Raw genomic sequence first — 15,234 nt, 5'->3', positions numbered from 1 at the left:
AATGGCTGATTTAGACAGAAATTTGTAGTGGGATTTGGCAGCCAGTTGCAGGCAAACGTGGTTGTGGTGGTCCCACGGGGGCTGCAGCTGAGACGCGGATGAGGTGCTGGTGGTTATGTTGGACCATGCAAGGAAAGGAGACATAATTCGGTAAAAGCAGGCGTGAGAGCCCCCTGCTTCCTTCTTGTTGCCAGAAGAGCAAAAATAGAGCACTTGGGGGGATGCCTTTGGCTCACACAAGCCTTTGAGTCCGAGTCCCCTCTGCTGCTCTCGTGGCCTGGCCCATGTGAGCAAACTGCAGAGCTGTCCCAGCTCGTCACTCCAGCTGTTGGTCCCATATACCTTCTTACAGTCAGAACCCATCTGTTGTTAAAATACTGAAGTGCACTGAGAGACTCGCTGGGACAGGAGGAGTGCAAGGGATGGAGGATAAATCAGACCTTCTGGAAACGGCAGCTGTGGCAGTAACCTTGCCCTGGGACCGATGTGCTGGAGAACAGCTGGCTCCAGCAATGCTGTCATTCAGTGATAGATGTTTTTTTGTTGTTGTGCTTTTTTTAAGACTGTTCTCTCTTGGCCACGACTGCACAGTGTATGCTTCATCCCCTCCCCAGGGACAGCTTCATAAACTGCTTGTTGGCTGTGTGATATTTGTTAAAGCTTCAGAGAGGTGTTTAAAAAAAAAAAAACCCCGACAAACCCCCACAAGCACTCTACTAGCAGAAGTGCTTACTAGCCAGTGCAGCTGTGTGTGAGGTTCTCTTATGAAAGAAAAAAAAAAATTTTTTCAGAGCCATAGACTTTGATCTGGAAGCTGAGCTGTATACAGCATTATTTTTAAATGAGCTATCCTTCAGAGGCTGCTTCTCCATTCAGAAAAGGGTGGTGGTGGTTTGGTTTTTTTGTTCGTTTGTTTTCTTCCCCTTCCAGGTGGCTTTGCAAGGCAAATATTTCACGGAGCAGTCCCACCTCTCCCAAGGGATGGGGCCTCACCCAGCGCTGTGCTCCGAGCTGACTCGGGGCCTCGCTGGCACCTGTGGGTCCAGGTTTTGGCCGAGCCGTGGGACGGCACAGGGCAGCCTGCGTGCCGGTGACTTGGTGGCAGCGGTGACAACCACGCATTTGCCAGCAGTGGTCGGTGGCAACGAGTGCAGCCAGGAGCACACATGGGTGCAAAACCAACCTCCCACCACAAGAGCTTCCGCTAATGAGTGCAGTCAAGTCTACTTGAGTTTGGAATAAGGCTGAACCGCTGGTGATCCCTGCAGTATATTCAACTTTCTATCTGCCAGCTTCAAAAGGCCTTAATCTAGTTAACAACAGAAGAAAGCAGCAATTAGTGCTGAAGATGGCACGTCGCTGATGAGCAGCACAAAGGAGCTGCTGGAGAGCAGGATTTCATTACCCAGCCCGCCTTCTCCCAGGCAGCAGGGAGCTTTTGTCGCTTGGAAAAATGTCTAGAGATGAAGCAGCAGCAAACCATGAAGCTCCCTTTGCCAGTTTATTGTGGGTTCACTGGTGTTTTCCCAAACCTGCACGTGTGTGCGCGCACACCAGCCCCCTGCACTTGGCTCCAGGAGGCACCGAGAGCTGACGGGAGGTGAGGGGACGCTGCCCTCCCCCAGACATCCAGATTCACCTTCACTAAATCGCCACTGGTGATGGGCTGGGGCTGATCCCAGGGCACAGCGAGCAGAAACACTGAGCGCAGGGTGAGCGGCCGGCGCACCAGGACAGCCCACGTCAGGGTGACTCAACCACCAGCACCACTGATGTGCTCCCAGACCTTCCCATCTAGGAGACCTTCCTTTTAAATGTCCAAGTTTCTTTATTAACCTGAGTATAACAAATATAACATGTACACAGTATAAAAATGAACATAGAGCATGACAGAGGTATAACACAGATACATGAACTATACAATGACCAGTTCATTGAAGGATAATAATATATCAAGCATTTCATTGCTTGGAAAAAGCAAGTTTTGATTGTAAAAATTTTATCTTGTTCCACTGAAATTATACAAAGTACATTCAATACTGAAAAGAGACTCAACAGAGCAGGACCAGGGCATGGCCTGGCCGCTTAGTGTTACCTCGGGCCGGGACTGTACAAGATGAACCCAGACGCTTCTCTGGGATGAGTTTTAAGACCTTAGCAATTAAATTAAGAAGTACAAAGTGTTTCAGGGAGGGGATTCTCTTAAAAGCATGTGGAACATGCGCTTTTGGTAGGACTGACAGGCTTCGGCAACATGCAGAGGGCGCGACCTGGCACAGCTCTACGCGGGCTCCGAGTTGATGGGCGGCAGGTTTTGGTGCTTGAAGTACTGCACGACCTGCTGGGGCAGCTCTGCCAGCACAGCTTTGGCCAGGGTCTCCTTGGGGGCCTGCGGGCGAAAAGAAGCAAACATCGGCCTAAGAATGGCCGTAGTGGAGCGACCGAGTAAACGTGCCTGGGCTGTCTCCAGCTCCAGCTTGTGGCATTTAATACCCCCTCAAGTCTAGTGGAAGGCAGCATTTTATACACCTGGGATTATTATATTCTATATTACACCTTCCCTCCAGGCAATAATTCACTGGTAAGGAGGAATAAAACATCCTCGGTAGGTTAGAAAAAAACAGGTATTGAGTAACAGCAGGTGAAATGGAAAGACACTGATTAGCTGCAGAAAGATGGAAGACAAGCACAGGCTGATTTTCTGCATCCTCTGCAAATCCTGTGCCAGCGAGTGCATCTGACCCAGGGCTGACTCCTGGCTGACTGAGATGGGCAAAGAATTGCAGCTCATCTTGTCTTTTTTTTTTTTTTTCCTTCCTTCAACTTTTTTCCACCACACAGTGGTGGGTCAGGCAGTGGCAGCAGGAAGCCACCCTGCAGAGGGGACACGTGCAGGGCTCGTCCCAGCTCTGCCCCTTTCTACAGGCACTGGGAAGGGACCAGGGGGACTCAGGTCTGGCCCCCAGGGCTGGGGCAATTCAGCATTAAGCTGCTGGCCCATGGCACATCACAGGTACCAGGTGAGGCCTGAGTGGGAGACACCAGCATGGGAGTGCGGTGAGGGACATGAGCCCAGTGCCACCCCAGCTTGCTGTGGGAACCCGGACCCTGCTGTCACAGAATCGTAGAATAGTTTGGGTTGGAAGGGACCTCCAAAGCTCATCCAGTCCAACCCCTGCCCTGAGCAGGGACATCTTCACCAGATCAGGTTGCTCAGAGCCCCATCCAGCCTGGCCTGGGATGTCTCCAGGGATGGGGCATCCACCACCTCTCTGGGCAACCTGGGCCAGTGTCTCATCATGTTCATTGTAAAAAATTTCTTCCTCATGTCTGGCTTGGATCTTCCCTCCTTTAGTTTAAAACCATCACCCCTTGGTCCTATCGCAACAGGCCCTGCTAAAAAGTCTGTCCCATCTTTCTTACAGGCCCCTTTTAAGTACTGAAAGGCTGCAATAAGGTTTTTCCTCCCACCTGCCTGGCGATAGCAGGGGTGGTAGAGACGGAAGGATACTCAGATGGAACACGCTATAGAGATGCATGGGACATGCGTTAGTGCCAGTGTTGGGTTAACAGCCTGACTCAATGATCTCCAGGGTCTCTTCCAACCAAAATGATTCTATGATTCTGTGCAGAGCACCGTTACCCCTGCCTGCAGCGCTGATTTATGTGGTCCATGCCAGAGCATCACCGAGGGATGTGGAGTCCAGGGACAGGGTAAAGCAAGCGGGTGCCGGCCCTCTACCTCTTGCCTCTGTCTGCCTCTACTGGGGTTGCTCCACATCCAGGGTCATTTCCAGGCTTGGGACCCCATTTCCACCCGTGATCCCTTCCCTGCCGCCCACACTCACGTTGCGGAAATCCCGGAAGGGCACGAACTGGACGATGTCGCGCACGGCCTCCTCGCCGGTGTAGGAGCGCAGCACCCGGCTGTCACCGTCCAGGAACTCCATGGCGGCGAAGTCAGCATTGCCCACTCCCACGATGATGATGGACATGGGCAGCTTGGACGCCTGCACCACAGCGTGTCTCGTCTCATCCATGTCGCTGATCACCCCGTCCGTGATGATGAGGAGGATGAAGTATTGCTGTGGAGGGGAGGGTGGAGGGTCAGTGAGATGCCAAGGCACCCTCGCACTGCAGACAGAGCCCATGGGGCGTGAGCAGCCAAGATGCTCCACACATCAGGGGGAGGCAGGTCCCCTGAGGATTTGGGAGCACAAAGTTCACCACTTTACAGGACAGATAGCATAACCCCCTTGAGCAGCACCCAAAAACTTCAGGTGCTTCCATTCCCCCTGTTTTTTGAAAGATCACAACCAAACAGCAAACCAACTCCCACTCCAAAGTATTTTGCTGATTTACTGTACCTAATGACGGAAAAAAAAAAAACCAAAAACCTGTGCAGAGTTTCTGTGTCGCAGCCAGCAGGAGTCTGGGGCCGGGACATGAGCCCAGCCGGGAAATGCGGGGCACGTTTTGGGGTGGTCCCCATCGACATGTCCCCGCGCTGATGGGGAGCATCTCCTGCATCCCAGCGCCGGGCTGTGGGCGGGGGGTCCTGTCCCATGCTCAGGGCTTGTCCGTCTCCTGTACAAAGCCGTGGGGCTCGGCGGCACCAAGTGGGGATGCAGAGGGTACCCGCAAGCTGGGGGGATGCCAGAGCAGCAGCTTTAGCACTCAGTCCCCCTCCCTTGGGGAAAGGAGGGCAATGGGACCAGTCCTGCACAGCTGGGTGAGGACAGATGGACAGACAGACCATCCTGCTGGACTTAGCTCAGCAAATCTGGGGCATGTGGACCCTCCGAAAAGTTCATCTCCTCTGCCTCCATGGAAAGAAATGGTTCAATTTTGCAAGTTCCACAGCTTGCATGTGTTGGAGGAATGACGAAAACAAGCACTTAAGCACATTAAAGCCCTTTGTTCCTCTCCTCATTCTTTCCATTTCCTCTGAAAACCACTAACAAAGCCGTCCTGGAAAAGTGAGAGAGGGAGCGCAGCCATAAGCCCATTTTCGTGGGCTTCCTCCAGCCCACATCTCCTGAAACCTTCCCTAAGCGTCGCCTTCCCGTGACACTTTCCCATGCTAAACTCCAGGTACAAACAAGGCTAGGTCGAGCTTAAACACAAGCTGAGGATGCGGGTGAGGAGGTTTCCCAAGCCAGGGCAGGCTGCCAGCCCCTTCCCCACCCCAACCTCTTTTGATGCATTAGCCCTGCCACAGAGCACTGCCCAGGGTTTAGTTTTTCCCTAAATCTGAACTTTTCAGAGCAAATCATGGAGAGATCTGAAGAGCACACCCCAACATCTAAGTCTGGAGGGTAAGACTAACCTCCAGGAGAAGACTTGCATGCTCCTCCATGGTGCCCAGCACTGGTTGTCACTGGAAGCAGGACAAGTGACTGGGGCCTGACCCTGCTGGGAACCAGTACGGGAAGAACAGTAAAACCTTGAGGAGAGCAGTTGATAATGGGAGTGACTTTAAGCTGACTCCTCCCCTGGCCTCTGTGTGGGGTCAAGAAGAAGAAACCCTCAAAGGACTATTTCCCTTTGTTCCTTTTTTCCTGTGAAATCCATAACAAGATCAGAGAAAAATGCTGGAAAGTACGCAGGAAAAGAGGAGGGAGCAGAGCTCATCAAATGTTTATCATTACATGTTTCAGAGGCCAAGCGGAATAAGAGCCAATACTGGGGGTCAGCCTCAAAGCCTGGGGGGCCCCAGGGGGGTGAGCTCGTGGAGAACATAATTCCTAGCAAGGGAGCAGCGGTGGGAGATGCCCCAAGGAGCGATGACAGTTTTGGTGGTGTCAGTAAATGGCAGGGGGGCAGGGGTGCTGGTGGCACCTCTGGGCTCCATCCGAGGTCCCCAGCCGAGGTGACATCTCTGCAGAGCCACTGCAGCAGGGACCAGGCTGGTCCCACAGCCGGATCCCCCCAGCCTGGGGTCTCCACCCCCTCCAGCAGCACCGTCCCCCTTTCTCCTCTTTTTGTTGTTAAAATGGCCGATCTCTGAATGCACCGAGGGCTTTGGGGATGATTCCTGATCGTTTGCTAATGATATCAGCAATTAGGCTCACAGGCGTGAGCAGGACTTGAAGGGATTAAACAGCATTAAACAGCATGTGGTAAGAAAAGGGAAGGTTTGGTTGCAGGGACCCTGCTGGAAAGGTGTGTTTTAATTCCCCAAAGCTTATTAATCCTTCCCCGAGAGTCAAATCATGTAATCCCTCTGTGTCTCCCCCCCGATCCCAACACGGTTTTGTCCTCCCATCCCTTAAGAGCCAACAGCTCCAGTGTTTGTGATCCGCGTTGCCATGGAAAAACTACGAGGCTTCTGTTTTTGTTTGAAATGTTGGGAGCAAGCGAGAGCAGGAGGAAGAGGAGGGCAGGCGCAGGTGGCCACTAAAGCCAGCAGCATCAGGGGTGGCTTTGCTGCACACGTTGAAGATGGGATGCAAGAGGAGAAGACCCTGGGGGAGCAAGATCCCTCATCAATAACACTTAGCGCTTCCAAAAAAAAGACCGAGCCAACCCAGTGCCTCTGACTGCAGTATTAGTGCCCATTATTGAAAATCTCCCTTGATTAAACTATTAGTGCCAACGGAGGGGTGCAATTTGCATATGATTAGTGCCTCTGCTCAGTGCGGAGCCTGTGGGCTTCTCCCTCCCCCACTGACACCGAGAGAAAACGAAAAAACAAGGAGCGACCCGGATTCATGCTGAATTAAACCAAAATCGGTATTTCCTTGTGCCCACAGCTACAAAAAGCAACAGCGCTCAAGGCAAGGCTGGAAAAGGGCTCCTTGAGGAGGAGGTTTTGGGTGTGATCCAGCTCTGCTCCGGGCAGCAATCAGAAAAGCTTTTCCCCCGTGGCAGCTCCTGCCACACACGTGCTGATGCCCAAGCTGAGCTGCTTTTGGCCAGCAAAACCCAGGGGCCAGACCTGTGACCTCCGCGGGCAGCCTGCTGCCACGGGGAGCCAAGTGAGCTCCATCTCACAGTCTTCAGATGTACTTTGCAGCCCTAAGAGGACACCTCGGTCACCACCGGCAAGGCTGGACCCACGGCTGCAGGTCCGGGCATCCCGGCATCCCCTCAGTCACCAGCCTTGCGCCCCCGCAAACCACGTAGGCACCGGCTCCCCCATGGCCTGGCACACCCAAGCCAGTTGTACGAGCCCCCGCACTAATGAGCAGCTTTTTGACATACGGATGTGAACGGTCTGATGGACAAATTATCGGGACCGTCCAGGACAGCCGAGCAGCTGCACGGGAACCCGAAGCCTGGCCCTGAGCCTGCTGCTTGTCCAAGCGGCGTGAAAAGCAATTATCAAACCAAGCCACGGCATCATAGAATAGTCTGGATTGGAAGGGACCTTCAAAGGCCATCTAGTCCAACCCCCCTGCAACGAGCAGGGACATCTTCACCTAGATCATGTTGAACCATCCCATGGTTTTCTGCAATTCCCCCTCAAATATAAACAGCTATCCGAAGGAGAAGAGCAGAAATGTCTTCTCCTGGCAAAAGGCTCAGATTCAGCCATCAGACACACCAGACACATCGTGCTTTACATCATGGCACAGGTTCGCTCACTCCTGCTGTTTCCCAGGCTGGATGTGCGCCCCCAGATCTCCCCAGGAGATCTTCATGGAGGAGAGGGAGATGCTTCCTCCAAGTTTTTATTGTGTGTCGAAGGGAAATAAGCCAAAAGTTTCAAGTCATGCTCAACTTCTTCATGTTTCCCACCCATGTGACGGCAGCAGCATCACTGTCGCAGTGCCCCCCGGGGACCCCAGGACCATCGGGTCTGTCCTGCCCCAGGACAATCCTGCAGCATGCAGGAGCAGGAGGCTGTTTTGACAGCAAGAACCACGCTCCTCAGGACTATCATTCCCCACTTATCCGTAAGGACAGAGGTTGCCTCCTCAGAGCAAAGCCCCTTGGACCTCAGCAGAGGATGCTTCAGGAAAAAAGTGAGGAGAGAACCAAGTTGTCCTTTCCTGTCTCCTGTCAGCTGCTGCCTGGCACGTGTCAGGGACTCCTGAGCCCGAGCTCACGCTGGTGCAGTGGTGAACGGCTCCGACGGTTGGGTCTGCCACAAGCACACCCTGTCCCTCTCTGGACCTTCAGTCCCCAGCCCCGGGCACTGCCCCATGTGGCCTCAGCTCCCTGACTCCTCTGCACGCTGCTCTGTTGGATATCTGTCACCCAGTTGTTCCTGGGGGGCCTCACAGGCCTTCCCCATAAGAACTAGGGAGAAATCAATCACTTTTTCACCAGTCGTGATTTTACGCATCTCTGATGTTCCCAGTTCCCAAAAGGTCCCAGCCTTACTGCTTCTTGTACGGGAATTGCTCCACAACGCTGAATGTCTTGGCCAACTCTCTCACTACCATTCCCCGGGCTGTTTAATCCTCTTCGAGATAAGAGGATCAACATTTAAGGTGGTGCTCAAGACATTTGTATAAATCCAAGGGATGCCGCCTCATGGCATCTCCCACCTTCATCTCAGTTCTTTCCCCAACAATTTCTGATTTTCAACAGCTGCAGTTTCGCTGACTGTTGTCAAGCTCTTGAGTTATTTTTCCTTCCTAAGAAGCATCTGCAATGACTCTACATTCTCTGTCTGAAGTGACAACAGCCAACTGAGAACCCGCAGCTGCAGGGACTCCAGGGATGGTCCTGGTAGGAGGACCCTGCCCGCAGCAAAGGGAAAGACATGAAACCAAGCTCAGGCTTTGCCTTCGCTGGCCCAAAGCCATCAGGATTGCCGTCACATCATTGGATCTTATGGACTTACGGATGCAGCCTCCTGTTGGGTGGCCTGAGCCGCGAAGCGAGCCACGTGGTTGACGATGGGGGAGAAGTTGGTGGGTCCGTAGAAGCGGATATGGGGCAGGCAGGCTGAGTACGCTTGGACAATGCCCTCCACACCTTCAAGGAAAGCAGAGAAGCCAGGCATTACAATGTGCAACAGCCCAGGCCCACCACAAGTCCAATTAAGCGTCATTAGCTAACGCTGCCATGGGACCTGAAGTTAGACATATTTTTTTTTCCCCCAGACTCATCCAGCTCCACAAGTTTCATCCACCTCAACTCAAATTTTCTAAAACCAGGGTTTTTCTTTTAGTCACTTTATAGTGGATGCTCTTCTGGGTTAAGAGAGCCCTTGTTGTGCCCACAGTCGAAGGCGGCTTTCCTTGTGTTTCTGCAGAAATCTCAGAATCAGCCAAAGAGGAGGAGCAAGAAGAAAAGCAACTCCTGGTGTCTGAGCATAACCAAGAACTGGACAGACACGGAGCAGAGGTAGCAGAGAGAGGCAAAACAATCCCAGAAGCAGTCTCAGCGCTCCCAAACCGTGTTAGGGACCCACAGGTCATTGGAGACCCTTCTGGTTCTGCTACACCAGAACAGGGCAAATGGCTGCTCACCCGAAAGGGTGCACAGGTATGTAATTCAAAGATGACTAAATCCACAATTTGGCTTCTGTACCCTGTACATAAATGCCTTTTCAGCTGCTGGAGAGGGACTGAACGAAGCAAAGGCAGCAGAAAAACAGATGTTCACAGCAACCTTTCATGAACCAGCAAGCAAGGTTTGGAGGCTGCCTGAGCCCCCATTTTGCTGGGGTAAAGCAGAGGTCAAGCCAGACGATACCACTCCGGATTTGAGCAGTTCTTTAGCCATGACTGCGATCAGCTCTCAGTTGCCACAGGAAGCATTAACCCTGAATTTCCCATCTGCTAACCAGGCCTGGTGTTTCTTGTAGGCTTGCTGGAGGAGCAGATGCTGGTAGGACACATCAGACATCAGCACAAAGGCAGATTTCACACTGTCTGAATCCAGCTGCATTTTACCCTGGGCCTTCCTACACACTCCCGAATTTTCTCTGTTATCTTCTGAATGCACCCCTAGCACTACACTGTTCATGCCTGTCTCTGAGCAAACCTCGAAAAATTCCCAAGATGAGTTATTGGAGAAATGCAGAGGAAAGGACAGAAGACACCGAAGGCATCTAAGCAAGGTTAAAGACTTGGTAGATGCTTACCTGAACAGAATGGGTTCGTGGGATTGAAGTTAATTGCAAACTCATGGGATACCTGTAGAGAAGAAAAGACCCAGATTAACACGGAGGGCCAGTGCAGGGCTGGATGTTCACTATCAGTTTAGCTGATGCTGCAAAGCTGGTTTGGGTCTGATGCTGCCCCAGGGCAGGAGCTGGTGGTGGCAAAGGTTCTGGTCCATCCTGCTGGGTCCACAGCACTTCCCAGCCCTCTGCTGTCCAAACAGTAAGGAGCAGCAAATGCAAACCTGGTCAGGGTTAACCAGCGTTTGAGGATGGACCGGTTCCAATGGTCAATGGAGCGATTTCATGGCCAATCGTGGAGCCACCAGAAATTATTGAATCACACGTTCTTCTACAGCTATCAAAGCAGATTTGTCCACCTGGCTTTCTCACCAGCTGCCCAGAGGCAAAGCATGCAGAAGGGATGCTCTCAGGCAGCAGGGCCATCTCACCAGTCACCAGGAGAAATTGCTTCATCCTGTTGCAGGTTATAAAGTGAGGAAACTCAACATCACAGGGAGCCTCAGTTCTGCCACTTGCAGCACCTCTGAAAGTTGAAGGGGGTGATTTGGGCTTTCAGGCCACCAGCTCAAGGGCTCTGAAACAAAAAGCTTCACTCTGTTTGTACCAGAGTTACAAAACAAGGATATTTTCTCCTTCTCAGAAGGGTGGTGGTTTGCTGAGCTTCTCAGCCAGGGGATTGCTTCGGGACATGTGTATTCATAACGCTGGCAAAATGACTGTCCTTTAAAACGCTGTGTGAAGCAGAAGTCCTCCTGAGACTGCAAAAGCAACACGCATCTGATTCAGACTTTCCAATTATACTGGGCATTGTGTCGAAAGCAGCAGAAACTATTTTTGCAAGAGGCCGTGGGGTGGGAAACAGCAACCAAATAAAAGTAGGTCAACCAAAAGTCCTCCCTGTGCTGCAAAGCTGATGAGCTGTCGGACTGGTGAACGTCAACAGCCTACTTGGGTCTCTCCGTGCCTGTTGAGTGCTACCAGTAACCCCAGGATTGGACACCCAGTCTGAAACACATGACTGTTTTGTATACGCCCTTTCTCGTAGAAGCCTCAATTTTGGGCAATATATCCAAATTCAAATTTCTTGATTTTCAGTTGTAAAAGGCTATTTTTTTTTTTTTTGGTGTTCAAAATTCTGCCATACGAGTATTTATAGACAAAGCAAGCAAAAATAATTCCATGTTTTGCACTGCAAAAGAGGGGTTTCTCTTTCTTTTAAGCAGCAACAAAATGGTTCGGAGATGTGTTCCTCACTGTCTACAGAGCAGACTCCCTGTGTGGCAGAAGTGTCGCAAAACCTCCTCTGGAGTTTTTACAGATTTTTTATATATATATATATATATACACACACATATATATACACACACATATAGAGATATAGATATATGCTGGAAAATTCAACAGGAGGGCTTCAAAACAACAAAAACAACAAAAAAACCTCATTCCCTATTCAGCTTGTACTTTGAAAAACAGTTTCTGTGGAGTCCAGTTAAATGTATATGGAGACAACACCATCAGACTAAATATAAGAAATAAATTTTTTACCCCGAGGGTGGTGGAACACTGGCCCAGGTTGCCCAGAGAGGTGGTGGATGCCCCATCCCCGGAGACATCCCAGGCCAGGCTGGACGGGGCTCTGAGCAACCTGAGCTGGTGCAGATGTCCCTGCTCATGGCAGGGGTGGCACTGGGGGAGCTTTGAAGGTCCCTTCCAATCCAAACCATTCTGTGATCTATGATTCTGTCTCCTAAACCCAGAGCAACTGGTGGGGCTCCAATGTTACACATCACCCTCTCCGCTGCTGCCTTGCCTTTGCTCATCCCCCAGAAACCAGAACCCATCTGCTTCACTCTCCTGTTCCCTACTGGGAAACTGCTCGAGGCTCTGTACAGAGCTGTTACACGGCAAGATGTTCTTTGACATTTCCAATGAGACTTTTGTGTGCAAAACATCTCGCTCCAATGGGCGCCTGGGAAGCGTTTGGGGAGCCATGGCAACCAGAGCACAAAGTGCCATTTATACAACTCTTATCTCTTAACGATCTTCCCCATTTTCACTCCGATCTGCGGGTACAACAGCCGCCCTTCGTCATGTACCCCGGGGAGCATCATCAGCCACGCTGCTCCCTGCCGCAACACAGAGCATGGGTTTCGATGAAGAATAGCTGCTTCGGCTTTGAAATTACCCAACGACCCTCGATGGCCAAAAAATCTTTAAGGAGTGAGCTGAGCCAGTGACGCACAGACCCCACAGGCCAGGAGAGCCAGGGAGGGACGAAGCTCCAGGCTGGAGCGGCGCAGGGTGGTGCATGGGGAATGCACCACTCACGTGAGACAACTGACGGGTCACTCTGAGACAAGCACCTGGGGGAGGAGAGCTGCTCTCTGCTGGGGTTTACATGGGCTTAGATGCTTTTTCCTAGGGGAAAACAAGGTGGTTTTTTTTCCCGTAGTGCTTACGGAGCATCCCCAGGCCCACAGGAGCAGCAGGAAATATTTCTGCAGCAGGAGGCAGCCGTGGGGTGGGCAGAGGAGCATCATCTCTCTCTGCCCCACAGCCCCCAGGCAGCATCCTTGACCTGGTACCCACCTCCAGCCTTGCAGGAAGGGCCGTTTCCAGCCCAGCGATGCTTTTCCATGGGCACTGATCTGTGCACATCAGCAGCAGGGCAGGATGCTCGCTGTGACAATTCACCCGTTCCCCCAGCAGCCCAAGCCATTGCACCCCTTCCATCCCCACTGCGTTTTCCATTCCCGTTCTTCTCCTCAGTTAATAAAACGGCAGCTGGCTGTTAGTCCTTGGAAGCTGCCTACCAAGATTTTCCCACCGAAAGTGGTGAAGTGACAGACCAGAGACATTTGCCGGCCAAGGAGGATGAATCAGCTCCAAAGTGCACACAGAGGGATCTCCTCCTGTGGCTGGCAAACAGCGAGATCTCCCACTTGAGTCACATGAATTTTGGCTGCTGGGAATGCAGAGAAAAGCACAAAGCTGGAGCGAGCAGGACATCCCCAGCCTCGAGGGCTGGCAGCCATGAGCTTCCCGGCCCAATTCACGGCCGCTCATGACTTACGTGCCCTGCTGTGCTCAGCCCAGAGCAAAGCTCCCTTCCCAAAGAACGCAAAAGGCTCGCTGAGATTCAATCCCAGCCCAAAGCTGGGGACCTCTCAGAACCAGCAAGCAGAAAGAAAATGCACATTAAGGGCATGAGCAAAGGGCAGCCAAAAGACCCAGCCAGTAATGAAAGATGGTGGTGTCACAGTGCATCTTCCCAGCCCTGAGGTGTGCCCCCACCAGCCAGCGTGGGCTGCAGGAGCAGCCCAAACCCCTGCCCACCTGACGAGCAGGATCATAAAATGATAGAATTATTTTCATTGGAAGAGACCCTCAAGATCATTGAGTCCAACCATTAACCCAACACTGTCACTAAACCATGTCCCTGAGAACCTCATCTACGTGTCTTTTAAACCCCTCCAGGGATGGTGACTCCACCACTGCCCTGGGCAGCCTGTTCCAGTGTCTTAACAACCCTTTCCAGGAAAAAAATTTTCCTGATATCCAACCTAAACCTCCTCTGGTACAACTTGAGGCCATTTCCTCTCGTCCTATCACTTGTTACTTGGGAGAAGAGATACTCCAGCTCATACCCTTGCAGGACCAGGGTGTCTTTAACCCTTTCAGCAGCTGACCCCAACAAAAGATCAAGGTGGCTCTTGGGAAAACCCCTCTGCTCCCATCCTTGCAGGCTCTGCCCATGGAACATCATGTTGAGGCTACCCAGCTCCCAGCCCCTTCCAGGCTTTGCCGCTGTCTGACACATTCATCCAGAGGCCCTTTCCCTTGCCCAGAATTGTTCCTGCCTTCTGCCGGGAAAATGAATCAACGCCTGGCTCTGCCCATCAATGCCAGGGAGCTGCTGCTTTCATGCCAGCTTAGCAGGGACAAACAGGCTGCCCGGGCCCCATCCCTGCCTCGCTGCCCACCCACACTGACACATCTCACTCTCCACCAGCTGAAATCCCGTATCCACTTATTCTCCCTCTGCCCAACAGCTTTTTTCCGACCAAGACAGCTGGGAAGCCCCGGCAGCTCCACTCCTGCCCAGGCAATATCAGGACAAGCGCAGCTCAAATGTGCAGATAGCCACAACACTTCACCTTCCAGTCCGGCGGGAGCTGGGCACCAAATCCCAGAGCAGGAAACATCTTGTCTCTAAAAGAGAGGAAGAAAAACGTATGGATGTATTTACACACACGAAGCAGGCTTGCACGGCTCTGGCTACGGCCTCCCTGTGCTACCAGCTGCCCAACACCCAGCTAAAAAAGGTTCCAGCCTTCCCTTCTCCGAAAACAACACTGTGTCTTTAAAAATAATGAGAGCTGAACAGAGAATAGATGTTCGCCTTTGGCTTTTGATCTTTAGAGAAAAAAAGAGCCCAGCTTTGCTTAATCACCCACAGGGATCAGGAGCATCTTCTTGCCCAAACACCTGAGTCTCTTGCAGACATGTAACCTTGGAGATTTTTAAAAAAATTAAGTATCCATTTTGGTCACAAAAACCAGCACGGTGAGACGTGTAAGTTGCTATTTTTCTGTGTGGCACACCTCAGGGTGATGGGGAACAGGGCAGCCTGGCAGTGCAGCTGCCAAGAGCAGATACCAGCAAGCTGAGGGCATCTGCCTCTGCGCCAAGCAAGCACCGAGCGGCTGCTCTCCAGCTGCTCCACCACTAATGCACCCTTCCTCTCAACAGCAGCGACGGCAAGTGAGGAGAAACCCCGTCCTTACCCCCTCCTCCTGTTCCTGCATCCCAACAACATGCATGGCAATTTTCTCCCAAGAAGCTTTTCAAAAGCAAGGTATCATTTATCCGTGGCTTTGCAGATGGAAAATCGAGGCACAGGCATCCCAGCAGCCCCTTGGGAAGCCAGGGAGACATCTGCAAAACGGGGGTGGAGGCAGAAGGGCACAGTGCTTACGTGTCGTAGTCCTGGATGATCTGACCGACAGCCCAGATGGCCGACAAGTACTCGTTTGTCCCCATGGGGTTGATATAGTGCAAAGAAGAGGGGTCTCGTGGGTTCCCGTTGGAGGCTGTGAAGTCAATCCCAACCTGAGAGGACAAGAGAGAAGCACAGACCCATCCTC

General features: G+C 52.1%; 1 protein-coding gene across 5 annotated transcripts in view; it reads right to left on the bottom strand.

The window, feature by feature from the left end:
* Positions 1-1,822: 1,822 nt before the first annotated feature.
* The window catches only part of CPNE2 (copine 2), a 51,368-nt gene continuing 37,956 nt past the window's right edge, over positions 1,823-15,234 (bottom strand). For all 5 annotated transcript variants that reach the window (XM_065640770.1, XM_065640772.1, XM_065640773.1 and 2 more), the window contains 6 exons: positions 15,066-15,199; positions 14,245-14,299; positions 10,046-10,097; positions 8,798-8,931; positions 3,849-4,085; positions 1,823-2,389 (listed from right to left, as the gene is read on the bottom strand). In XM_065640770.1, coding sequence (XP_065496842.1) covers positions 2,282-2,389; positions 3,849-4,085; positions 8,798-8,931; positions 10,046-10,097; positions 14,245-14,299; positions 15,066-15,199 — 720 coding nt within the window. In that variant the 3' untranslated portion in view covers positions 1,823-2,281. The remainder of the gene's footprint in view (positions 2,390-3,848; positions 4,086-8,797; positions 8,932-10,045; positions 10,098-14,244; positions 14,300-15,065; positions 15,200-15,234) is intronic.

The sequence above is a fragment of the Caloenas nicobarica genome, chromosome 9 (assembly GCF_036013445.1).
Source record: "Caloenas nicobarica isolate bCalNic1 chromosome 9, bCalNic1.hap1, whole genome shotgun sequence".
NCBI classification, from domain to species: domain Eukaryota; kingdom Metazoa; phylum Chordata; class Aves; order Columbiformes; family Columbidae; genus Caloenas; species Caloenas nicobarica.
This window is presented reverse-complemented; position numbering and strand designations above follow the sequence as displayed.